This window comes from Hydra vulgaris, chromosome 15 (assembly GCF_038396675.1).
Source record: "Hydra vulgaris chromosome 15, alternate assembly HydraT2T_AEP".
In the NCBI taxonomy this organism is placed as follows: Eukaryota; Metazoa; Cnidaria; class Hydrozoa; order Anthoathecata; family Hydridae; genus Hydra; species Hydra vulgaris.
Window position 1 is genome coordinate 39,496,758 of NC_088934.1, and position 27,658 is coordinate 39,524,415.

General features: G+C 28.5%; 1 protein-coding gene across 2 annotated transcripts; it reads left to right on the forward strand.

Annotated features, from left to right (window-relative positions):
- LOC100197056 (delta-like protein A) lies at positions 1-27,658 on the forward strand. 2 transcript variants are annotated; one of them, XM_065820529.1, is made up of 8 exons: positions 1-118; positions 1,230-1,499; positions 9,487-9,662; positions 18,047-18,198; positions 26,355-26,372; positions 26,489-26,652; positions 26,789-26,979; positions 27,575-27,658. In XM_065820529.1, exons 1-7 carry the CDS (start codon positions 77-79, stop codon positions 26,963-26,965), a joined length of 999 nt encoding a protein of 332 aa, XP_065676601.1. In that variant the 5' UTR covers positions 1-76; the 3' UTR covers positions 26,966-26,979; positions 27,575-27,658. The 2 variants fall into 2 exon arrangements, with proteins under 2 accessions (XP_065676601.1, XP_065676602.1); XM_065820530.1 differs by having other exon boundaries at positions 26,498-26,652.

A 27,658-nucleotide genomic window follows, 5' to 3' on the forward strand; every position in this document is an offset into this window, starting at 1 on the left:
GCTCATTTTATATCATACTTGTTTAAGTTTCTCGTAGTTATCAACAACAACTAGTAATTATAAAAGAACTTGAAAAATGATTTTTATTTTTATTTTATACCTTTGTCAAACTTTAAAGGTACGTATCATATCAGAATATTGTTTTTATAAGTAACAACAAATAAAAGTTGATCATAAATTGCAGAAAATGCAGAAACGGAGAGAATATGTATATGTATATATATAAATATATATATAAGTATATATATATATATATATATATATATATATATATATATATATATATATGTATATACATATATATATATATACATATATATATATATATATATATATATATATATATATATATATATATGTATATATATATATATGTATATACATATATATATATATATATATATATATACATATATATATATATACATATATATACACACTCTCTCTCTCTCTCTCTCTCTCTCTCTCTCTCTCTCTCTCTCTATATATATATATATATATATATATATATATATATATATATATATATATATATATATATATATATATATATATATATATATATATATATGTATGTATTAGGACTAAAAGAAAATGCAAGACGCAATCTTTTTATAGAAACTCTATATAAGGTTGAACAATAGTTTTTTAAATTTTAAAAATGGAAAAAACAATAATTTTTAACGTGAAATTATTTACAGTCTATGTTAATAAAGACTGTTAATAAAATATACAAAAAGTGTATTTAAGGCTGCCGCGTATTTTACTAACTAATATTGCAACTATACGATTTAGTTTTAAATTTGAATACGTTTGATAAACTTATGCCGCGTTACTTTCTGATTTGGACACATCCAGTTAAATACAATAAACGACCGAGGTGCGCTTAAGTGAACTTTTGGCTAGAGTAAGTTTATTTTTTTGTATCAAAAATATGAAAATTTAAGTTCTTTGTTAAAATTAATTTTTTTTACACGGTGTGCAAATTTAAATTAATTTAAGTTTAAGATAATTAAAGTTTAAATTAATTTTTTACACGGTTGCAAAGATGAAAGGTGCCTAACCTTTGCTCGTGTACTTCTCCTACTTAATGAACCTAAAAGGTCCTGCATTCCATTATTGTCAGCCCTTTCATCTTCTTTTTCAGCGTAACAGTATTTTTATTTTAGACGCCAAGTTTTTTTATGTTCTGAATACAATTTTATAATTTAGAATAAATTTAATATTAGTTTTTAGAATCCTCAGTGCTTGTAAAGATCAATTTGGAAACATTTGACACCCGCGGTTCAAAAAACCGAGATTTCAACGGAATACCATGTAAAGTTTTACCTGTTTCTGAGTGTTCGTTTAAATTTGAGATCTGCTACGGCTCAAGTTCACTTCACTGTTTTTTTACACATACCTTAACTCAAGATAAAAATACAAGAATTACAAGGTTTCCACCAAAGTTATCAAATGATATTACTAACCCATTGATATTAAAATCGCCATCACACAAGGTAAAAATTTGCATTATTTTTTCTATTTAGTGTTTACATCAGTAGCCAAATAAAAGAATTCAGCATTTTGTCTCATCATTTATTTTGAACCATTTTCAAATGCATTTATTAATGTATATATATATATATATATATATATATATATATATATATATATATATATATATATATATATATATATATATATATATATATATATATATATATATATATATATATATATATATATATATATATATATATATATATATATATATATATAAAATGATGCATCATGAATCATCCAAACACGCCTTTAAATTAGATTAAAAAATGTAACACACCTTTAGTCCTAATAGTGTTAATACCCAACCATGCCTTGTTTAACCAAAATACGATTTTTTGCTACACCAGATCTTGTCTAACCAAGAAAACACACCTTTTATTGTTAAACTAAAAAATGTTATCTTGAGTTATTGTGACACCATAGTCACATGTTATTTGTCATGTTCTTATCCATTGTGACGTCATAAACGAGACGTTGAATTGGGACGTTAAAGTTACAAAAACATTCATATATTTTTTGTGACAAGAAAATTTCATTAAATACAAAAAATAGAGAAACTGTTTTTTTACATTAAGTTCATTGAAAAAAGTTTATAGTGACAAAACGTCCATTTTATACCAAAAATGTAATTTAGACAAAAAAACAAACAATTAAATTGCAAATTACTTAATTCTCCTTTTTTGGTACTTAATAAGTTTTTCCTGTCACGCAATATAAAATATATATGATTTATTTAAAACAGAAAATAAAAAATCCTAATAGATAACATTAAGTTGAGATAAACTTTTAGCGATAAATCCATTTTTCGTTCTTTTTATTTTTCGGATTTAATTAAACATTAAATAAATCTTAAAATCCTAATACATTAAAAAATTAATTTTCACTTCATACTTCACTATAGCCACATTTCTTTTCCTTAACCCACCATTTCTTTTCCTTAAGCCACCATTTCTTTTCATTTAGCCACCATTTCTTCAATCTTTTTTTAATCAATCTTTACAAAAACCTCTTTTTATTATTTCAAAAAATAAATGTAGAATGTTATTTCCCATCGCTAAAACCCAATGTAATTTGTATAAATATTATAACAGACAGTTAAAGTTTCTGAAGAACAGAGCTTAGCCGGCGACATTTTTTCGTCTACGGTCATTGTCTTTTGAGATTCGGTATGAATTGTAATTGAAACTGAACAAAGTGTCAAAGATGAATATTTCTGTAGCCACCAATAATTGTGGAAGCAACGCGTACGATTCTGGCTAATCTCTGCGACAATATTTTTGAGAATATACTTGCTAATGCCACTGCAATCGCAAAAGAGCTTGAAATTCTTTGTGTATTCCCTACAAACTGACAACGTCAAGCTAAACGACAGATTGAATATGAAATAGCTCACAAATTTGATAATACAAAATAGCAATTGCAAATTGAATTCTCCATTCGATTAATTGAATCGGCTCAACAAACAATTTTTAATCTTGCAAGACTTTCCAATATGATAAATCAGTTTCCTGTATGATTGTCAGGAAATGAAAACTTCCACTAATGATGATATCATAAACTTTTCCACAAACCTTCAAGTTGCTTTTACGGACCTCTACTTCTGATAATACATAGACATAAACATGAATATAGATGCAACACAATAAGCTAGTGAGCTGCAAAACATTTGTTTGGTTCTACATAATGGCGTTAGATTTCTAATTTGATGTGTTAACTTTCATTGCGCAAACTTATTTGGCTTCATTCGAATGTCTATGTTATTCTTAGAATAGCACTAACAACTCCAGTATCTGTGGTTACTGCAAAACACAGCAAAATTGCGAGCAATTTAATTTAACTTTTTTGATAGACAATTTTGCTTCAAAAAAGTTCAAAAAATTCGTTTTAATTAAAAATGTTTAATTTTTGCAACAATAAAGCCTTGATATTTTGAATTTAGCTTAGTTTTTTTTAGATAAACACAAAAATTAATTTCAATAAATAGCAACCAGGCTATATGCTACTAGTAAGTTTGCAAAAAAGAGCCCTAAAAATTTTTTTTGCCCTGGGCCTCTAATGTACTATGCCGGCCCTGACAATACCTATATATTATATGTATATATAGCTTCAGGTTTATTTTTATCATTTTTTTTATCCCTTGGTTATCCAAGGGTTGTTTATAATTATAATCTTTTCAACTATAGAAAATTTAGGGTCGTATACAGAGTAAAATGTTTCGTTAGGATCGTATACAGAGTAAAATGTTTTAATAAAATCATTGCTTTGTCACTCATATGATTGCTACATTTAAATCAATATACTACTTATATATTACTTTTTAAATAGTTTTATATTATTTTAATTTAAATTGCGAATTTTAATTTAGTTTTATTTTAATCCTTTCGTTTTTTCAAATTGTGTTCAAAGTATTTTTTTCTTTTTACTCTTCATTATATTGCAAAATTTTTTTTTTCCAATTGAACACTAAATTAAAATCACATTTTTAAATAAAATTACTTCATATAAGCATATAACCTGACAAAAATTTAATATAAGCCTAATGTGGTAAGAAGTGCTTGCCACTGTAAATTTTTTCAATGGAATTATGTTGACCTTGTATGGCTTAATTTTTTTTGTATGTAAGTGATATAACCCGTTAGGAAAAAAGATTGCAAGATGTGTCACACATTACGTGTTTAAAATGTCTCAAATACGTTTTACTACATACTTGATACGTCTTAAACGCGTCTTTTACCCATATGTATCGACTAGCTTGCTATTTGCTAACTAATTGCTAGCTCATTTCCCACCGGAAAGTGTTATAGCTAAGAGCGGCCTTTGTTCATTCTATTCCGCAAATCTAGAGAGACAGAATATCAAACATCCCACAAGAAATTGACGAGTTATTTACTTTTTGATATTATAAAATATAATTCCAATAAATTTTTTAAAAATAGTATGAACTTTTCAAAAATAAAAAAAAATATGTTTAACGTACAATTAAAACATTGGACCGTGATATATCTCTTATATAGACTTAAAAGTGAGTTGAAATTTTCACAAACATTTAATTGACCAAATAGAAAACTATTCTAAGGTCAAAAGCTCAAATTACGTTGAAACTTTAATTAACTAATGTTGAATCTCAGAAGACTAGGGATGCGAAGTCCAAGAGTCCCTGTATTTACCCGGAGTCCGGAGTCCTTATTCGTCATAAATATTGTTAGGAATCTGGGAGGTCGGGATTTTTTAACTTTATCACAGCATATCAACGTTTCCTAGCAAACCCTTATTTACTTCTATAAATTTATTAAATTAAATTTGTTAAGCCAACATTTGCGTAACTTTAAAACAGTAAAAGAACAAACGCATTGAATAACGCTATGTATGACAAGCCCTCCGGCAAATAAATTATTTAAAAAAATTTAAAAAAACATTTACAAATATACAGGGTGTTAATGCCATATATCGCCTAAAACAGACATTGCTTTTAAAGAATATTAGAAGCGCGCCACAGCATAGGTGGTCACAAAACCTTTGGTGTACACTGATTGGTAGATGTTGAATTATGCTTAGGCTAGTTTTGTCATTGTCACAGTTTCTCCATAGAAGAACGTAATGAGAACTTTAGTTCAGCGCTTGTTTTAAACGTGAAAATCCGATACAACATTAGCTTAAAAAAATACTTACATTGTTTAACCAACTGCAGCCGAGGCGCAGTAGTTAAAGATTTGACTCAGAACCAAGATGTTCGAAGTTTAATTTTGCATTGATGCTATAATGAAAGAAATTTTTCTAACGCGTTTTCCCAATTATACACTACCTGTAGTGAACATTTGGTAAAACGCGACCAAATGTCTCCTTAAAGACAGTTAGAAAGTATCATTTTACAAGTGTAGAAATTGAAGTCTATTAAATGTGTTTGAGTCATCAGAATAAAAGTCGTAATATTTTTTGAGTCGCTACAATTTATCATTTAAATCAAATAAAAATGAATTACGATATTTGTGTTTAAACACGCGTTTAGTTTACAAATTATTATAATAACGGTTTTAGTAACTATACTTTGTTGGTTATTTAACTAATTATGTAGTTATGTTTTTGTTGTTAACTAATTATGTAATTTTGGGAATGGTATAAAATAAAAGAAGGCCAGTGCGCAGAGGAACAAGTTGAGCGTGGTAAACGAACTCGGAATATTTTGCATACCAGGCGAGCACTCCACTATACCACTACCGCATGTACAAGTTAACAACTCTTTTATATAAAGTTTATTAGTAAAATTATTTTCAACCTAAAAAAAATGACTATTTTTTGGGCAAAGAAATTAAATCAAAAACAAATTTTACTTTTTTACAGCATAATTGAAACTTTATATAGTCCACTCTAGCATTTCATGGATGATTTCATCCCTAAAAACCCTGGTTTAATTTGACTAAAAAAGTTCATGAAAAAATTTGAAATCGGGAGTCCAAGAAGTTCCTATTTTTTGATGCCAGATTCCGGAGTCCGTAAAAATCAATGGAACTTTGCATTTCCGCAGAAGACAGATCAAGGCAAAATTGCTTTAGGATTGAGGTAATTCGGCAAAATCTGAATGAAAAGTGAGACGAAGCTGAAAAAATGGTTCCGAATTTATCTTTAAAAAAGTTAGGAGTCACAGAGTAAAAGTTCAAAAAGCACATTTTTTAGGACTAAAGAAAAAAAGCGCAATCCTGAACCATAGTTTTAAAGGTGCTTAGATATAAAGTTAAATTAAACATTTAAAAATAAGAAAACTAAATATCTCAACATTTACATTAACAAACACTTTTCTCAAGCAATGGCAAGCTTGTGTAAGAAGTTGTTCACAGAAACAAAAAAGGAGCAATTAAACCGAGGAAATGTTGTTTTTAAGTATAGTAAACTTAATATATTTAAAAATATTCTGAATAAATGAGACTAAGATTTTTTTAAGAATTGATTATACTTAATCTAAAATTTAGGTTTTAAATTATTTAAATTTAAAATATTTTAATTACGGAAATGACTAACAAAGCAAACATTACAAAGTTTCCTTGTTTCTTGTAGTTTTATGGAGGTAAAATGTATCCAAAAATTTTGAATCAAATTTTACCGGAAAAATTACATACTTGTAACAAAAGTAAAATTAGCCGGAAAATTTACCAAAAAATTTTCCGGTAAATTTTGAATCAAATTTTACAGGAAAACTTACACCACTAGTTTCTTTTAAACAAAACACTTCTTTTGAATAATAGTAAAGGCATCATAACCAACTGATATTAAGATAGAAACATGTCTAAAACTTTTTTAAATTTAAATCAATGCTAAAAAGTATAAGTTCTAAACTTAATGCAATAAGCTTATTTAATCAGCGTATTAGTATATGCATATTACCTTATGGCCTATTCTTCTAATCATTAGAAACCTAGTGCTAAAATAAAAATATAAAGTAGAAATTCTTAGCATAAAAAAAAAAATTGATTTATTTAATGAGTCATTTGAACTCTTGAACTACATTAAACAAACAAACAAACAAAAAAAATTGTTGAGTGAAAAAATCAACTTCAAAAATTAGTTTTTATACCACAAGATGTATCTTGTGTCAAACCTTGCATTCAATTAGAAAACATTGGTTGAGTGTTTTTCAAAGATTTATTGTAAGCTTTTAGTTTTTTATTATTTATATAAAAATATTTGCTTAATGTCTAGTTTACTTTTAATTTTTTCGCTAATGACACTCAAGTTTATTGTTACCACTCTAACATTACGACAATTTTTATTACAACAAATGGAAACCGCAATCAATCGGAACTTAACAACCTTAATGACGTAAAGCTTAAAAATTCTCTCGGGATACAGCTAAAAGCAAACACGGTATATTTTCAAAATCTTCTAAATTAAGTCTATGTTTGTCAAGTCTATGTTTGTCAAGTTCGTCATAATATGTCAAGTATGCTCAATTTTTGGTCATTCTACTTGACAGAGAACCAAGTTTAAAAAAAGCAGTATTTTAATAAAATGTTAAGTCCAAAAAACATTGAAATAATGTACAAAACAATAGATACAAAACAATAGATTTGAATAAAAGCTGTTTAAAATCAACCTACTATTTATCTATGCTTAGTTTAATTAGTTTTTTTCAACATCTTCAAGTTAAAAAAAAATAAGAACGAGCAAGCCTTTTTAGAGGCAATTTTAAGGGTGTGTGTTACACAACCCCCCAAAGATTGTTATTTTTAAGTTATAGTTGGTTCTTTTTCACGAATTTAGTTGGCTAGTGTCAACTTTTTGACACATTTTAGTCGCGTTACTTTTCGTTTTGAGGATCTTTTTTTTTTTTAGAAACCAGTCGGTACTTTTTAATGATTTTTCTACCCCCTTCCTCCCTCATTTTATTCGTAGAATCGCCTCTGCATCTTATGTAATAGCTTAATAGATACAAAAGCACAAATGTACTGATTAGAAATCTTGAATTGCTAAATGTTTATTAACAAATATTTATAGTAAATTTTTATTAGTGTTTAAATTAATAAATTGTATTGATTTTAACATAAATAAAATGTTGTTTAAATTATATGCAACTAAATATTTTTGAGCACAAAGATAAATTGCTTTTTGGATGTGGAGAAATATTGGTTTAATTACGATTTACAAAATTTTAAAATTAGCCAAGATGAATACTTGTTTCTTTAAAATACTTTAAAAAGAATGTTTATGTCGAAGTGAAGCCCAATATTAGTACAATTCATTTTAAATGTACTATGGATAAAGCATTTGATTAGACTTAATTTCTGCCATAATTAAGACAATTTTAAAATTTAGTCTGAAGACCCAGTATTGACCTTAAAAAAAAAACGGTAGTTTTGACAGAAGAACTCATTTTGTGTTGAGTTGCGTTGAAGTAGGATATTTTTGAACTTAATTCCAGTTTACTAGTAAAAGAAATTTGTCTTTTATTTATATAACTAATTAATTTCATCAACATAAAGTTTATAGAAAACTGGCTTTACACCATTGTAGTTTTTATTCCATTCCTTTTTCAAAATGACTCATGATTTTTTATAGGTCGTTTTGAAAATGAATGGGTTTTATCAAGAAAAGATGCGTGAAATAGAATGTATTTGTAAAGTAGCGAAATTAGTTAGAGATAATTTGTAAAGTTTATTGATGAATATAAAATTAGTTGAAAATAGTCAGCACCAGCCGTGGTGAAGTGGTTTGAGTTCTGGCTTCAGAACTGAAGATCCCGTACGTCAATGATGCATATATGCCCAGAGTCGTCGAAACCGGTTCTGACCTTATCATACTTCCTTATCAATGCACATATGTATCATTGATAACGAAGTATGCGTAAACTTCCTGGTTAAATTCTATTTTGTGGTGTTATGTGATAAGACCGTTAAGACTTCTTGGAGTACCTAAAATAAAAAAAATAATAAAAAAAATAAAAAAGTAGTTGACCAACTTGTAACCTTCTCGTTCGGGACAGAGGGCACAATTCTTTACTATAAAATAATTTTATGGCCCTTCAAAATGCTTTGTAAAATGGAAAATGTTTTTCGTTCCTTAAAAGATGCAAACTAAATTACCTAAATTTTAACCTTAAAACAATTTTTTTTTTAAATCTTGATAATTTAAAAATTAGAAGATGTGCAACCAAAATTTTTTTATAATTTTTTTAATTTTAAAGATTGCTCCAACTAGTTTCCACTTCCCAACGTGCATTTTTTTAAAAAAAAGTTACGTTCTTAATACCTTTTAAACGGCTTCTAAACGTAAAGACAGTCTATACTTAAATAACGTTTTGTAGACGTTTAAAATACATTTAAAAGACATTTAGAACGTAATATTTAAAATAAAATGCCCGTAAGGTTAGCTTAGTAAAAACTAATTACGAAGTTTGTGTCAAGTGACCCTATGTATGATATGCGACTTTTAGCAATTTTTTTTTTGATATAGGTAAATTTTAATTTAAGCGTCACAGTTTACACTCAATTTCACGAAAATGACAAGAATATCAATTTGTTCAATCGGTTGTCAAAACAATTCTCACTTGATGCAATTGGCACAAAAAAACATGTTATTTTAGGTGGAATAAATCCAATGATATCAAATGAAATATCATTTACAACAAGGTAAAAAAAGTTTACTTAAAAACTAAATTAATTTATTATATTTTACATTGTTTGGTAAAATTATAACAAATACTTTAAGCAGCAGACCACGCCCTTGAGTAAAAAACTTTGAAAAAAATACTTTTTTGGGAGAGAGGCAACCTTTTAGCTCCGACACTGCAATGGAGTTTACGGTTTCAAAGTTTGCATGCTCAAATTAAGTCATTTATGTAACAATTCATTGAAAATCATACACACATGGCAATAGGGTGTCCCTTTTCCGCAAAGTCTTCGAACTATCACGGCAAATTTTATTTTATTCACATCAAAATTAAGGTTTAGACTTAAAAAAAAAAATTGTACCAAATATTAAAAAAAAAAAATTAAAAATTTTATTCCCACAATTATAAAAAGTTAAAGAAAAGTCATTTTTTACCGTCTTTATTGAGTATTTTTTTGTAAAGTATTAACAGATATAGGTACCTACCGTAACAACTTCAACTTCTCACACAATACCATCTTAAATAATTCTGTGTGAAAAATAATTTTTTAGCCTTGAATTAATTTTTTAAGCCGAATTTTTTATACAATATAATTTATTGTGTAGAAAATTCGACGTAAAAATTGATTTAAGGGTCCCCCTGAATTAAATAGTCAAGTGGTTTTAGTCAAGTAATTTAACTTCCGCTAGTATAATTGATAAAATTCTGTTTAAAAAAACACACTAAATGTTCGTTAAATTTTCTGTTCGTTCTCGAAGGAAAGCTCATTTGCGGCAGTCCTCCATTATTTGAAGAAGCACGGGGTCCTTAACTTTAGTTTTGTAATCTTGTATAAGTTTTACACCTCTCTGGGCGCAGTCACTCCTAACTAGAAAGTTGATTACAGATTGTTGTAATCTTTCATCTTCATCCAGTTCTCGACAGGCAATTACATCCAGTCTTAGGTTAAATAGTAGCCTCGAACATTGACAAATTAAAGAGACTAAAGAAGTGATGTTGGCGCCATTTGAGACAGTTTAACAGGCTCCATTTATTTTCATTCTTGGGTTTTGTGCAACTTCAATGCCATAGCAGATCGTTCAATAAAAAAAATTTCTTCATCAAACATCGAAAAGACAACTAACTCTTTAGTTAGTTACAGAAGGTATCTGTTGCAATACTGAATTGCTGCACCAGTAGCGGTTTTGTCTGTATCACACAGTACCAATGCATATCGACGATGTGCTGACTATTAACTAAGTGAGAAGCAACTTTGTAAAAAAAAGCTCAGCGTGAAACAGTGCGATAATATCATTCTTTTAAATTTATGACGTTGAACCGGGTTGAGCAACGCAATCTGTTGATCCAACATGTTTCAAGATCTACATCGTGTTGTGCGTAAGTCTTGCAAAATGATGCGGACCTTATTTTTGGAGTAAAAAATCTTACCATTTGGCAGGTCACCTCTAATAGATAAATTTTCAACTCAATTAATTCTCGGTTCAAAACAAGTGTTATCTGACGATGAATAGGATGGTTTTCTTCTAGACACTCAAACTTTCTTACATCTGTAGGTTAGTGAGAGATAGAATCCCATAAGTTTTGTTGCATTTTAAAAAGTGGCTTGATAGATCTGTTATAATTTTTACTAAAGCATTGGAGACGTTATGAATATGCATTTTGTAAATATTATGGCGACAAGCTGTCCACAACAGTGCATTGCCTACTTCTTTACCAACATGTGCTGCACATCCAGTTTTCCATCCAGTGTTAATAGAAACGGTGTCAAAACCAATAATTTACGAAACAAGTTTTAAATCCCAGTGACCAAATAGGTGAAGAGGGTGCTTCTTCTACAATTTCTCTTTTATTTTCTCCTTCTACCATACGTTTACGGTGAAGTGATGATCGCAAGATTGGAAAATTATGTAACAAAGTGCCGCTAACTTTGACGTCTTTTGTTTTAAGAGGCATAATTGGTAAAAGACATTAGGGAATAATTTTGTTAATGCTGTAAGATCAATTTGAATTGCAACAGCTGACAATCTGGTTTTCCGTTTTTTGCTAAAAGGGAGTAAAAACTTTAACTTTTGAGCTGCTTGAGTCATCTGCACTATTCACAAGAATTTTTTAATCACTTAGTGCTATTTTACATGTTTTAGCTGTAATGCCTTTCTCTTTGTTCTATATCGCTCTCCTGCATCTCAAGACTGCACTCTTTATCCATCAGCTAATATAGCTATTGTTGGTGACTTTAATGCTCACCACATTAAATGGCTTGGCTCTTGTGTCAGCGGTTCTGCAGGCATTAAAGCCTACAACTTTTGCCTTTCTCAATCCCTAACTCAAATAGTCAACTTTCCAATTCGCTTTCCAGACAATCCGAATCGTTTACCTTCTCTACTCGACTTATGTCTTGTTTCTGATCCTAGTCAGAGCTCAATTTCTCCACATTTACCCTTAGGTGCTTCTGATCACAGTTTGATCTCTCTAAAACTAATATCTCATTCTTCTTCATCACCTGAATCCCTCTATTATCGCAACTCTTACAACTACCTTAAAGCTTTCCGTGATTTTCTTCGTTATGGCCCTTGGGTAGAAATCTTTCGTCTTCCTGTCGACAAATGTGTTTCTTACATAACTTCGTGGATTCAGGCTGACATGGAATCTTTTGTTCCCTCTCGACAATTCCAGGTCAAGTCTCACTCCCCTCCATGGTTTTGCTCACACTGAGCTGCTGCGATTGCCAATCGAAACCGTTACTTCCATATCTATCAGCAAAACAATTCTCCAGAAAACAGACGTCTGTTTATAACTGCAAGAAACCATTGTAAAAAGATTTTGTCTAACGTTAAAGCCCGCTATTCTCAGATCATGAAATCTCGTATCTCATCTCAAAAATTAGGCTCTCGTGACTTCTGTAATTCCACCTCTCTTGCATGGTTCAGACTTTGTCACCTAAAGACAAAGCTGAATTGTTTGCTAAAAACTTTTCATCAATATCATCTCTTGATTCTACTAGTTGCATTCTACCTGATATTGCCAACAAACAGGTTGATCTATTGTTTGACATTCGCATCGCTCCAGCTTCTGTATCGAAAGCGATTTCTTGCCTAGACTCTTCTACAGCTTGTGGCCCAAACAACATACCTGTTATTGTCTTGCAGAAGTGTTCTCCAGAGCTGTCGTCCATACTCTCAAAACTATTCAACAAGTGCTTATCAGAGTCTTGTTTTCCAACCTGCTGGAAAGCGGCATCTGTTATCCCTATTTTCAAAAATCTGGAGAGCAATCTGATTTGTCTAACTATCGTCCCATTAGTCTTCTTCCTATCATAAGCAAGGTTTTTGAATCTTTAATTAACAAACACTTAATTTCTCATCTTGAAACTAATAACTTACTTTCTGACCATCAATATGGATTTCGATCTTCTCATTCTACAGCTGATTTGCTGACAGTAATAACCGATGGTTTGATCGTGCATTAGATAAAGGTGGAGAGGTTAAGGCCATCGCTCTTGACATTTCAAAAGCTTTTGATAAGGTTTGGTATGCTGGTCTTCTTTATAAGCTTTCTTTTTATGGTGTATCTGGCAACATCTTTAAGATTGTTGAATCCTTCCTTTCCAATCGTAGTATAAAAGTTGTTCTCGATGGACAGCACTCTTCTTCTTATTCTGTAACTTCAGGGGTTCCTCAAGTTTCTATCCTTGGCCCTATACTCTTTTTATTTTACTTTAACAATCTTCCAGATATTCTCACATCTAAGGTGGCATTGTTTGCTGATGATACTACCATTTATTTTTGTCATGATAAAAAACCAACACTCTCTGATTGCTTGGAGGGGGCATTTGAGCTTGAAAAGAATCTCACTTCTGCTACAGCATGGGGCTCACAGTGGCTGGTGAACTTCAATTCAAATAAAACTCAATTTTTTTCAGCCAATCGTTATCGCAATAATTTAGATCTTCCTATTTTATAAACGGTGATGTACTCGATGAGTCATCTACTCTTCATCTTCTAGGATTAGCTCTTACTTCCAATCTTTCTTGGAAACCATATATCAAATCAGTTGCAAAATTAGCATCTGCTAAGGTTGCATCTCTTTATCGAGCTCGACACTTTCTTACTTTGGATTCCATTCTCTATCTCTATAAATCTCAAATCCGGCCTTGTATGGAATACTGTTGCCATATATGGCAGATCTTCTAATGATGTCCTTTCTCTTTTAGGTGCAAGAAACGCATTATAAACATAATTAGACATGCTCTTGCAGCCAACCTCCAACCATTATCACATCGTCGTAATGTTGCTTCTCTTTCTCTTTTCTACAAATACTATAATGGGCATTGCTCTAAAGAGCAAGCGTCTCTTGTGAAATCTTCTAAAATTCATTCTCGTGTTACTCGTCATTCAGTTAAGTGTCATCCTTTTTCTGTTACTGTTCCTAAGTGCTCCAAAAACTCTTATTCGCCTAGTTTTTTTCGTGGAACATCAGTTCTTTGGAATTCGCTTCCTTGATCTTGCTTTCCTGATTCATATAATTTGCAATCTTTTAAGTTGTCCGTCAATCGTTATCTTGCTCTACAATCTTCATTTTTCTCTTCCAGTAACTTCCAACTTTAATTAGTGGTTGCTTGCAGCCTTGTTGGAGCGAAGATGTTAAAAAAAAAAAATAAAAAAAAAATAGTAAATGAGCTCTATTCCAAACTTCTTGTAATTTAATCAAGGTATCTTTGAAAATGTTCTTTGTTGACACTATTTTTTCACCACCTTGTTGATTTCTCTAAGGTAGAGGTATCTTCTGAACAAAACAATTTTAAAGGGAAGTTTTATATCAACGTTTAAACTTTTCTCTAGTCCAAATCTAATAAAGTAATCTTAATGATGATTTCGTGTGGATCTTATTTTTTTCACAGAGCGATTTTTTTCTTTTAGAGGTTCACTAGGTTTCGGTAAATTAGAAGAACGTGGATCTATTTTTGTAGTGACCACGGAAAAACAAAGCACGTGACTGAGTTATTAACAAAGACTGGCGCGAATCACTTTACTAACTTTGAAAGAAAAAAAAGCAGTTTTTTTAACCCTAGTAATTACAAAATCCTTAATACTAAATTATTTGTGTATTAAGAAGTAAGAAAATAAAACACTAAGCCTCATCTCAACACTGTTTTTAACTTAACTTTAACCTTGAAACGCCTCTTTTAATTAACTTATTTTTAAATTTTTTAAGTTTAGCGATCCTCTATAAATTACGTAACGCTAAATTTCACTGATAAACTAAACAAAAGAAATTAATTGTGAAAGTTTGCGTTACGTAATTTATGGACGATCTCTAAGCAATAACAAAAACGTTAATTGCTAAATGTATTTAAAACTTTGTGAAGTAAGTATAAAAAACTTTGTGTAGTAAGTATATAAAACACTAAGCCTGATCTATTTGTAACATTATTTTAGCAAATATTTTCTTGTCGTAATTAAATTATTAAACTTACTGTAAACACAAAAAGCTTAAAATAAATAAAAAAACACCAAGCTTAATCTCTAAAAACCACTACTTAAACAAACTATATTTTAATTTTGTCCGAATCTTATTATTTGATAATGCTAATATTAAAACTAAATAATAATTTTATGGGACAATAAATAAAATTTTTTTTAATTTGAATTTTTTGTATAATATAGATAAGATAGTAAATAATACTGTGTGAAAAGTTGAATTCTTTTTACGGTACATCTTTATAAACTTTTAAGCAAAAATACTCAAAAAAGACGATATAAATTTTTCAACTTTTTTTGAGTGGGAGGGGGGGGGGGACCTTAAGTTTTTACATTTAAAAAAAATACTTGGTACATACTATTTTTTTGATTTAATCTAAACCTCAATTTAAAAGTCGGCGTGATAATTCTAAAGTTTTTCGGGAATGGGACGCCCTATAGGCAAGTCGCTAAATATTTTTCCACAAATAAGAAAATATTTGACAGATAATTTCATGAAATAAATATTTGCTAAAATCAGTTTAACTGCTTTAGTTAATAATGAGTTAAATAAACATTAAAAATTAATGTTAACAGTTTTTATAATTTTAAATTAATGTTAATTAACTGAAAGAACTTTTTAGTTCAATTTTTCGAATTTATTAAAACGCTTCTTTAGATTATTTTTGAAAACATTTTGTTTTCAAATAGAATCTAAAAATGTTTTGACAAGATTAAAACTAATCCATAAACTTGAAAAGTTATAGTTAATCTAATGCCTCAAACCTTTAGCATGAACGGTTTTCATTTTCAAACTCTTTTGGATCAATAAATGCGCTTAGAGGGTAAGGGGATTAGGACTTTATGGGATTCACTTTAGTATATAAAATACTGCTTCCGTTCCGAAATACTATTCCGATTCGCATTCAACGTATAGAGCTATTGAAAATAAATTATGTCGTTAATCTTTTTTTCTTTTTTATGTAAAAATTTATACGTTTTTCTATAATGTAATAAACATTTTTTTGCTGATAATGTAGTTCACTATTATAAAATTGCATTATAGAAAAACGTCTATATGTTATATATAAAATAAAATAAAAATTAATAATAACTTAGTTTCAATAAATCTTTACGTTAAGTGCAAATCAGAACAGTATTTCGGAACGGAGGAAGTACAAGTTACTAAGCTACTTAATAAATGCGCTGGAAATTTTAGGGCAACTCGTACTTGTAAGTTAACTTATAGGAATGACTTACCGAAGTTTTCAAAAATCCGTTATTCCTGCAACATAACTTAGAGGAATAAGTGTTGTTTAGATAGAAAAAAAGGAATGGTTGAAAAAGTAAAAAAATTTTGTAATCAAGTAAAAGTACTGTACTTAAGTAAAATTTTACTTAAGTACAAGTAAACGTTACTGGTCAAAAAGTTTATTCAAGTAAAAGTAAAATGTTGCTCATTAAAAATGTACTTAGAGTAAAAGTTACTGGGTTCTTTTTTAACAGCCATTTTTAGGTGACAGAGGTGTCAAATAACAATACGTAAACAACGTGGTTCATTCTTTTCTGAATATCTTAACAATTATTATACTAAAGTAATATTTTTAAGTGCGTTTATTAAGGGAGATCACCCCCCAAATTTAAATAAAGACAATGGAAGAAAAATTTTTAAGTAATCTAACATACAATAATAAAAAAAAATTTGATTTGAGAAAATATGATTTGCGCCGGCCAAGATTCAGCAAAAACTATTAAAAAAACGCAATGTGAAACTTTGGTATTACATTTAGAATAGGTGAGTTGAGTTTTAAATGGAACAGATAATACAAATAATACGATTTTAAAATAAGTCTTTGTTTAATATTCATTTTATCAGTTAAAGCATGTTTTTTTCTTCGTTCTTGCAAAATTTGTAGAAACATATAGAGTTAGCAAATTTATCATTTTATTTCGCAAAGATTTGCACGCTATGCATATATGACAAAAAAGCTTTAAATAAATAATTTTTTTCTTAAACACAAGCAGCGACGGATCCGGGGGAGCCGGATCCGTCGAAGATTTGCATCCCTCCCTCCACCAGAACTAGATAATTTTTTTTTAGTTTAGAAGCCCTTTTGTAAGGAGATTTTTTTTTAGCTTGGTATCAACATCCCCCTTCCCCCCTCCGCTACTAAAAAAAACTTCAATAAAAGTAATTGTGAAGAAATTAAGTTAGTAGTTTTAAATTCGATTTAAATGTATACAGTGGGGCGAAATCACTAAATTTTCTGGAAATGAGTTCCATACTTTGATGATTCTTTCCCTGTAAAAAAAAGTCTTCGATTATTGCTATTTTTTTGTTGGTTTTACGTAAGAGTAATTACCTGTTTCACCATTTTGTATTAAGTACATTTTTTTCAAATACAAATAAATAAATAAATTAGATTAATTAAATAACAAATCTTCTTTATAAATTTTATTCATATAATTCTTTTTAAAATGTTCTTTTAAAATTCTAAAAGAAAGATTAAAATTTAAAACGTAGGCAAGGCACGTTTTTAATGTCTTATTTAAAACGTGCCTTGCCTACGTTTCAAATTTTAATCTTTAACTTTATTTAAAACGTTAAATTTATAAAATTATAAGAAAACAATTTTATAAAAACAGGTGCTAATTTTTATTAAACTAAAAAATTAAATCATACTTTTTTTGAAATTAAATACTAATGCGTTTTACATTTTTTTTACTCCGTAACGTATACAATTTAAAATGTTGCGAAGTACAATACTTTGAAAAAAAATACTTATAAAGTAAAAATTTACAAAAAAACCCCTTACAAAAAACTTCCTGCAATTCGTTACTTTCCACCTCTGAAAAAAAGATTTACGCTACTTTTTATATCAAACATTATTTTATATTGAAACCGTTTTTCACTAGTTTTTTACTTTTTCTTTTTTAAACTCATAAGTTTCGATTGCGATGACAATTTTAAACCACCTAATTGTGTTGAGAAAGTATGCATCGAACATGATGACGATATAAACGGACACTTCACATGTGGAAAAAATGGAGTTATAACATGCAGAGACGGATGGACTGACCCATCGAAGAAATGCTTAGGTAATGTTTATTTGGTCTTGTAAAATTTATATTAATTTATTGTTTTAAGAAATCATCGCTTTCATTTGCATTATCTATGAGTAATAGCTTAGAAGTTGAATTATTATGACAATGCTGTCCAATAGTTTTTCTTGATTTATTTTAACAAATTTATCTTTCAACGTACCTCGTGAGAAACTTTAACTATTAACGTATTATCACCGTATTAATTACTTGTGCGCGGCCTTTAAATAAAAATATTAATACAAATTCTTTTAATTAAATTTACTTTAATTAAAAGAGCAAATAAAACAGAAAAAAGTGTCCTAAAAAGTAATTTTAAGCACAAATCATGCCTAATAAATTCATATAAATTGAAAACAGGATTGGACCAAGAATCACTCCTTGAGGCACTCCACATTTCTGTGGAGTGCCTCAAGGAGTGATTTCATTCTCCATAAAGTTTTTATTTGGTCATGTGTCACATGATCCATCAGAGCAAAACAGAAAAGCTACAGTGACATTTTAAAAGAAAAAAAAAGCCTTGGAGGCTCTTATGCTACAAGTTATTAGGATTTAAAAACTTGTATGAGATTTTTTAAACTTACTTTTGTGTATTTCTCAGCTTTGCATTTCGAGCGTTTTTAAAAACACTTAAAATGCAATAACTTGATATTGGAAAGAGTGTTTGTTAGCAAATTTTTAGTATATGTTTACAACATATATGCACTCTATTTAACTCTCAGAATTTTTATAAACCATTCTAAATTTATAGACCTAAAGGTTTCAAAACTTCCCACAAAACTATTGAAAATTTATCGGTTTATCTAAAAAGTTAATTTTTTAACATTCTGGTTTAGGTAAAATCTGACGGTTAAATGAAATATCTAGATGTAGTATAGAATATCCTAAAATTTAATTAAAAGCAGATAGAGGCAAATTTACTTAGAGCATTTTGAAATGTGATCAATTTTACTGATTTTGTGACACTATTTCCACCATTATGGATCAACGAAATATAATTTTTTTTTAATTATTTTTTTCAATCAACTTCATTCTCTCTAAGAAACTATATAAACACTTAAATATAGCCGATTTGTTTTTATTTTAATTAAATCACCTATTTTATATGACTACCAGTTTAAAAAAAGAACTCAATTCTCTGTCTCTGACGTCAAACATATAACTTATAATTTTAATTTTTTCTTTTGGGTTTCTTAAAATTTTGCTGTATACTGTTAATAAACATTATGTATAATAGAAAAAGAACAATGTTGCTTTAAAATCAAATTAACCGATGTATTAATTACGTTCATTTTACTTTTTAAAAAGTGTTTAAAAAATAATTTTTGCCAGACAGGATATTTATAATGTTGTCTATAAAAGTTGCAAATTTAAGTTTTTAAAATTTTTATTTCTCTAGAAAATGAGTAGCCATTTTTAATAGAGTAAAAGTAAAAGTTTAAAAAAACAATAAAAACTTACTCGCTTTCGTGTGTCAAATTAGCAGCTTTCTTGTCATTGCTTTCTCTAAATTTATGATTAATAAGTTTATTGGAAACGGATTTTTTGTAGTTGTACCTTGACGTGCTCAAAATATTCTTTTTGTATTGTGCGAGTATTTAAAATTAAAGTATTTGTTTATAAAAATGCCGCTCTTTTTTTTTTTTTTTTATTATCGTAATCACGACGCTTTAGGATAATTGTTCGTTCAGGTTTTTATTAAATGTCGATTTAGCAGTTAGCTCTCATCATAAAAATTATAAAAATTATGTATAATTTAGCTATACCAAATAAATTTTTTGAATTTTAATTTTTTATATGTGTAAGTGTGTTTTTCTATACTTTTATATTTCAAGATAGATGCTTTCTGTTTTTTTATTTTTTTCAGTTTTAAAAAAATTTGATTGTTAAGTTGTTGTTTCAAATAAAAACATTTCTGAGGTTTTTAAAAAGACCGCATTTGCTGACAATGCTTTTAAAATATGCTGTTAAATTTTCTTTCAATAACTGGTTTACAGTAACTTCAATCTTCCTAGACAGTTTTGCAGTCGTGAAAGTATGACAAAAATGTTCTCGTTTTTTAGCATTCGATCTTTGAAAATTGTATTATTAACAAATTTCTTCCAGATAAAATAAGGAAGTTTTTGATTAACTCCTGTAATTAAAGGAGATAAAATGACCTAATTACTTTCCACCAAACAAGACAGATTTCTAATTGGTATTAAATTTGTATTTTTCAAAAAAAAATTTTTATCAAAAGATTGTTTAAAAATGTTATTTTAAAAAAGAAATTATATTGACTGTGTACCATAAGCTATTTTTAATGCACTTGGCCTGTTTATTCCATTAGAACTAAAAACCGAAACTCAGGATCTATAAAAATACTGTCTTGATGACAGTAAAAGACACTTAAAGACTGTTTTAATGGTAAGATTAAATTAAAGAAAAGTTTTCAAGATGTATTTGAAAGATATTTAATAGCATTGGTAATATAAAAATTACAAATATTATCTTAATTTACATTTTCGGGTTTTTCCAAACTAAACTTTTCAATGAGATCACTGAAATCAACTCGTTTTGCTAAATCATTTTCAATATATAATATGGCAAGATGGTTTAAGCGATCTTGACTGGTTGTGCTTCTTCGACATGATTTCAATTTATTTGCCAGTTTGCTAAATGATCTTTCTGCTGATGGTACAGTTACTGAAATTGTGCAAAAACTGTTTAATTGCCAAACAGATGTTGGTAAAAATGCCTTAAAGTTGGTTGTCATAAATTGAATTCAGAAGACGAAGGAGGGAACTTTTAATACCAATAACGGTTTTGTAAATACTTTACAGATAACGTATTTCACTAATTTAGTCTTATGACAGATCTTTCTTGTATGCATTTACAAGCTTGGCCGCATTTAAATTTAGGTCTATATCATTATATTTCTGCAAACTCAAAATGGATGAGAATAAATCCCATACTGCATTGGCTTCTTCAAATTGTGTGCTCTAATTATTAATTATAAAATCCAACATTCGGTAAACTACATAAGTTTTGAAATCTTCATCTGGTTCTCTAAAAGAATTTCTTTTTGTAGGATATTGAGCTTGTATTCCAATAACTTCTGCAACAACTTTTGCCTCTTGAAAAATACTTTCCCATGAGTCACGTATGTGAGTTAACTTCTTCACTAAATCTTGGATAAGGGCTGCTTCAGCATCAAGGGATATTCCTTTGCTTTGCATGACGACGTTCTTATTGTCGATAGTTGCTAGTATTTTGTGCTAAAAACTAGACATAAATAGACCTTTTTAAGTTGTAAAGTATTTTTTCAAGCCTTTAGCTAAATTTTGTGTATTTTGCGAGTATTTAAAATTAAAGTATTTGTTTATAAAAATGCCACTCTTTTTTTTTTTTGTTATTATCGTAATCACGATGCTTTAGGATAATTGTTCGTTCAGGTTTTTATTAAATGTCGATTTAGCAGTTCTCTCATCATAAATATTATAAAAATTATGTATAATTTAGCCATACCAAATAAATTTTTTGAATTTTAATTTTTTATATGTGTAAGTGTGTTTTTCTATACTTTTATATTTCAAGATAGATGTTTTCTGTTTTTTTATCTTTTTCAGTTTTAAAAAAATTTGATTGTTAAGTTATTGTTTCAAATAAAAACATTTTTGAGGTTTTTAGTAAGATATTGAGCTTGTTTTCCAATAACTTCTGCAACAACTTTTGCCTCTTGAAAAATACTTTCCCATGAGTCACGTATGTGAGTTAACTTCTTCACTAAATCTTGGATAAGGGCTGCTTCAGCATCAAGGGATATTCCTTTGCTTTGTATGACGACGTTCTTATTGTCGATAGTTGCTAGTATTTTTTGCTAAAAACTAGACAGAAATAGACCTTTTTAAGTTGTAAAGTATTTTTTCAAGCCTTTAGCTAAATTTTGTGCTGAAGGTGTCAGTTATAAAATATTTTCCTGGAAAAGACCATCTAACACAACAAGTACGCCAGGATAATGTTTGACGATTGATCGAATAACTTGAATTCTTTCACTCCATCTTCTTTTTGAAGAGATAACGCTGCAATTTTCAACACGCCCCATTAAGCAGGACTCTGAGAGAACTAGCAGTAGAAGCTTTCTATGCTTCCAGTAAAGGTTATTACATCAGGATTTAATTTTGCTGTGTTGACTCCGTTGTGTTGATGAATGGGCTCCACATGGAGAAAATAATGCATATTGGTTTTTTAAGATGCGGGTCTTAATATCATTTGTTTTACCAAACATATTTGAATCATTGTGATAACCTTGTGAAAGAAAATCTTGAAGTGATATGTTGTATCTTTCTAGAGAGACAATTATTTCTTCTGTTATTTTTTATTCTGTATTCCCTTTAAAGTTCATAAACGCTCTTTTACTTCAAATACCTTGGTGTCCGTATTTTGAGATTACATACCTTAAAATAAAATACCTTAAAAATAGAATAAAATAAAATACCTTAAAAAGAACATTTTGTTCGAAGTGTGAAGTATCCATTGCATAAACTATCAACCCATAAAAGGTTGCATCTTTTCTTTGATCTAGAATGGCTTGTTGAACTTTGTCTGAACATAACTTGATGAATTCATTTTTTCCTTCATACTTTTTGATTCTAACTGACTTGGTTGTACTTTGGCAAGATGTTGCTATGTCACTTCTTCATAATATCCAATCAGTTCTAAGATCGCTAAAAAACTTCCATTATGAACATCCCGAATTGTTGTGTTCTCTTCTTGAAATGCTAAACCTTTAGATAATAAAAATGTGACATATGTCATCTGTATCAGGATAGCTTTCCACTTATTTCTTTCACATTGAACTTGGAGCTGTAATTATTTGCCTATTCCATTACCTTTTATTGACTCCAAAAGAACTTACTAAGCCAAATTTTGTTTTAAACGTTCAGCACTAATTTTATAATTGGAAAAATTATTATGCAACTTTTTCTATGGTGTTTTTTTAGGAAAAATCCTTCACGGGCTAAACTGTTCATATTGTAGTTATTTTGATTGCAGCATGGTACGCAATAAAGTTTTTCTTTAGTTAAACTCCATGCGAACCATTCTCTTGGAAAATGATCTCATGTTCGTTCATCTTTCACTTTTATAAACTACAAAGATTCATAAAACTTTCTTCCTTTTAGATTTTTTGGTAATTTTTCATATATCTGCCAAAGCTGTAAGATATTACTATACATTGGCGCTGTCCATCTGAAATAAATTTCGACCATGTACCATGGTTGTCAAGAATTATCTTAGTGTTTTTGATTACATTAGAATCAAAAGTATCATCTGCGTTTAATTATTTTTTTGCTACACCATCGTTAGACTTATCTCTTGTGTCTTATCCATCAGAAGTTGTAAACCCATGCGCATTTCCTTTGTATGATTTTTCATCTATTGAATTTATTTCAAAATGATCTTCAGCACTGACATCAATGTTACAGTTATGCTCTCTTCAATCCTCAATTTTACTATTAGAAGAATCTTTGTTTCCATATCGTAAAAATTTGGTTATTGATTGACTACCAAGAGATTCTTTTGATTTTATCTAATTTTTAAGTTTTCTCTTTTGAGCTCCAGATTTATGTTTGTAATTTGAGTTTGACATAGTATTTGAATAACTTGACGATCTGAAAAAATAATTTTCCTTTCGAGACATTATTTAAATCCTGAACAACAAATGTATCTTTTAAGGAAGTAAAAGTTTAGTTTTGGAACATCAGAATCATAATATTATCAAATGATATAAATATCTAAACTCAAATAATTTCAGAATTACTTATTTTCCTTTTTCAGTTTATTGATTTGATAACAAAGGTCAACTAATGTAAAATAATTAATCTAAAAGATTATCGACCAAATTATGCTAACCAATCTGTTAATGAAGAAAAAACGAGTATAAGGGAATTAGTCTACACAACGGTCCGCATAATAATTTTAAGTCCATGGCGCTCTTAAGTGCAAATATAAATGTTAATCTACTTGTTAACGTTAACGACTAATAGCTTATATTTCGTAACGAAGATAAGTTTAGCTTCAGGAATTGCTAAAAGAAATCAGCGTGAAAAATTAGCAATATATATGAAATAAGTAAAAAACAAGAAGATTACTTTAATTGTTGAAATGTCTGTTCGTTTTCTACTTTTTAATTATAGACAATGTTTTTGATTCAAAAGTTTTTCTTTTCTTTTCACATTTATTTTTAATTCAAAACAATAGTATTTCACTCGGAATTACTATTTTTCAAGTTACTACAACTGGGCCCACTTTATCTCCGGGCCCCAGTGCTACGGTGCCGCCAATCCCCCCCTCCTCTTAGTTGAGGCTATGCTAGCATGAACGAATTAAGAATATTGTGTTTTAATTAATATATATTAAGAAAATAATTGAAGGGATTGGGGGATAAGGGAGGGTTAAAGAGGTTTATTTGGCGCTAAAATGAAATATACGTTAGAGATGAAGTTTTAAACCACTACTAAGGCGGTGTCCTGCTCTTCAAGCTAATGGTAATTTATAAGGAAATTAAAAATATCTTTGTCATTTAATGTTCATAGATATTTAAAACTATTTTATTTAGATGCACAGTGGGTTAGATTTCACTTTTGCTGTACAATACTAATAACTCGTCATATAATAAAGATTTAAGGATCGTTTTTGCACAGTTTACTAATTTAAAGATTACGGTTTCAATGGTAACATTGTTTTATTTTTGGGTTGCTATAGATACCTAAATTGCTTAGCAACTACATATTTTATTAAACATAATAAATATAATCTGGACAAAAGTAATAACTTTATCGAATTATTCCCATAAAGTTCCAAAACCACATTGAGTATTTTTTTTAATACAAATGTATTAAAAAAAATACTCAAAGTGGTACTATGGAATTTTTTTTATTTGGTTAATAGTGACAACTGAAATGCCTGGCGATGGTACATTTTGCATAGTTGCTAGCTTAAGTTTCTTAAAATATCAAAGTTTTAAACTAGACTAATATTAATGTAACAGTCTGGTTGAAAGTAGTTTAATGGATTTAAAAGAATAAAAACCAAGTTACTAATTTTAGTTGTTGTTCTAGGGCTCTATTTTATATTTTATGAAACGAATTTCAGAGAATGTGCATATATGCCACTTTTTTCAAAGATGTTTTATAAAACTAGACAAGTTATTAATTGCAGTTAAGTTTATGTCATTTACACCTGCATCCAAAAAATTAGAACTAGATAACTTCAACTTTTTTTTTATTATATATGAATAAATATCAATATTTTTCACGTATATAAAACTATATAAAATTATCAATTATAATTACAAAGTTTTATAAGTAGATATTTTAAGATGTATTAATAATAAAACAAGTTTATAACTCTAATCTCATTAAGACCCAATTATTACGTAACCATTTAGAATAAAACACATGTAATGTTTTCGTAACATAAAAACACAATGAATTTTATTGTTTATTAAAATAAATTGCTACAACTATTTTTTTTGCTAATGGTTTTAGGAAGTTTTGTACAAGAAGGTAACTTTTTGTGATTTTAAGATAATTAATCCTTTTATTGTTCATTTTATTGTTTATTTTGTTTTCTTACTAATGAAAAGAATATTATTTATAAGTTATTATTTATATACAACATTTATTATACAAATAAGTTTTGTGCTTGTATTATTTAAAAATGAGTTTGTTATTATTAAACATGTACTTTATATTCTCATAATTTTTTTAACTAACTCCATTATCTGTTCCAACTAGCCTTAAAAGTGGGGTTTGTAGGAACAATTATTTCGTACACTCAAATTAATATAAAAGAAACATTACATTACTTAATTAGTTTTATCTGTTAAATAGTAAATTATCAAATATCGTTAGTAAATAGTATTTAGATAATAAAAAGCAATTTCAAAATATATTTGCATTTTAGCCACAAGTTTACAAATAAAAAAAATTCCAACTAGCCCCAGTCTTCACTAAACTTGTTGACATTTACCATAAGTAGGTTATATGCTCTACTATTAGTATAGCGATATCAAAAAAATAAAAGAATCAAAATAAAATAAACTATAAATTGATTTAGATTTTTCTTAATTAAGTATTATTTTTTAAGATTGAGTATTTTATTTAATTTAGTTTCAACACTACAACCTTGTAAGTTTTATTATTTATTCTTTTTAAGTTGTATTTATGAGTTGTTAATCTTTTTTTGTATGATATTAAAAGAACATTCAAACTATTCTCCCTATATATTTTATATTTTAATCCAGTCTCAAAAGTGGGCTGCTATCATGACTTTGGACCTATTTCTGGAAAACGACCTTTCCCAATACTTGTTAATTACCGCTCGTTAATTGACTGGAATAATAAAAAAGTTAGCTTTGAAAATATAACTATGAAGTGTTCTTCTTATGCTAAAGAAAACGGGTTTGAAGTACGCAAGCTAAAAGTTTTTCTTTTTGTTTCTCAATGTTTAGTTTAAAGATGACCCTTCCTTTTTTTGAATTAGTCTGATATATAATTTGTTCATTATTAAACTTTATTTACCCTTAATATTCATTTTTCTACAGTACTTTGGTATTGAATTTTGGGGTGAGTGTTGGACTGGTGCAACACCCGATATAAACTATGCTCGAGACGGAGAATCTACTTTATGTTGGCCAACTCCAGATGAAAATTTGGGTCCAATGCTTGTTGGGCAAGACTCAACCATTATGGTGTACAAAATGAATAAATTGAGAAGCTGAAGAAATTTTCGAAGGTTTATTTTTTATTACAAATTGTTCATAATTCATATGCACTTATGTCGCACATGTGCAGATACACATCAGATTGCACATCTGCAAGTAGTACACTTGGTCTTTGAATCAACCCATTATATTCAATTTTCCCTCCATCACTAAATTAAAAGATTTGTTCAAGAAATAATCTTTATAATTTCAATCTTTATTAATTGATTTTACACTTAATTAAACGATAATCAAACGCTTGTTAAAAAGCTCACTTTACTGAAACATCAATAGTTTTAAATGATCCTTGCACTTTTATTGTGGGAAGAAAGTTTATACAATATTTTTAGTTTTTTAAACAAGAAATATTTTGTAATTGCACATTCTTAACGTTTTTTTTTAAATCTAATTTTATTTTAAAATAATCAAATCTTTTTTTTAAATTTTATGGATTTTTTTTTAAATTAGTCATTACTACTATTAAATCATTTTTAATAGGGACATTTTGACCATGTAACTTGGAAAGTGATTCATACATTAATTAAAGTGGGAAAAGGGATAGAGTAGGGTACTATGTTTTGAATAAGGACATACTAATATCTATAAATTCAAAATATTTTGTTTTAGGATGAAAACATTTGATGCCAAATGAAGTACAGAAGCAATTTCAATTAAAAAGTGTTAATTTCTGATATTATTAATTATTTTAAA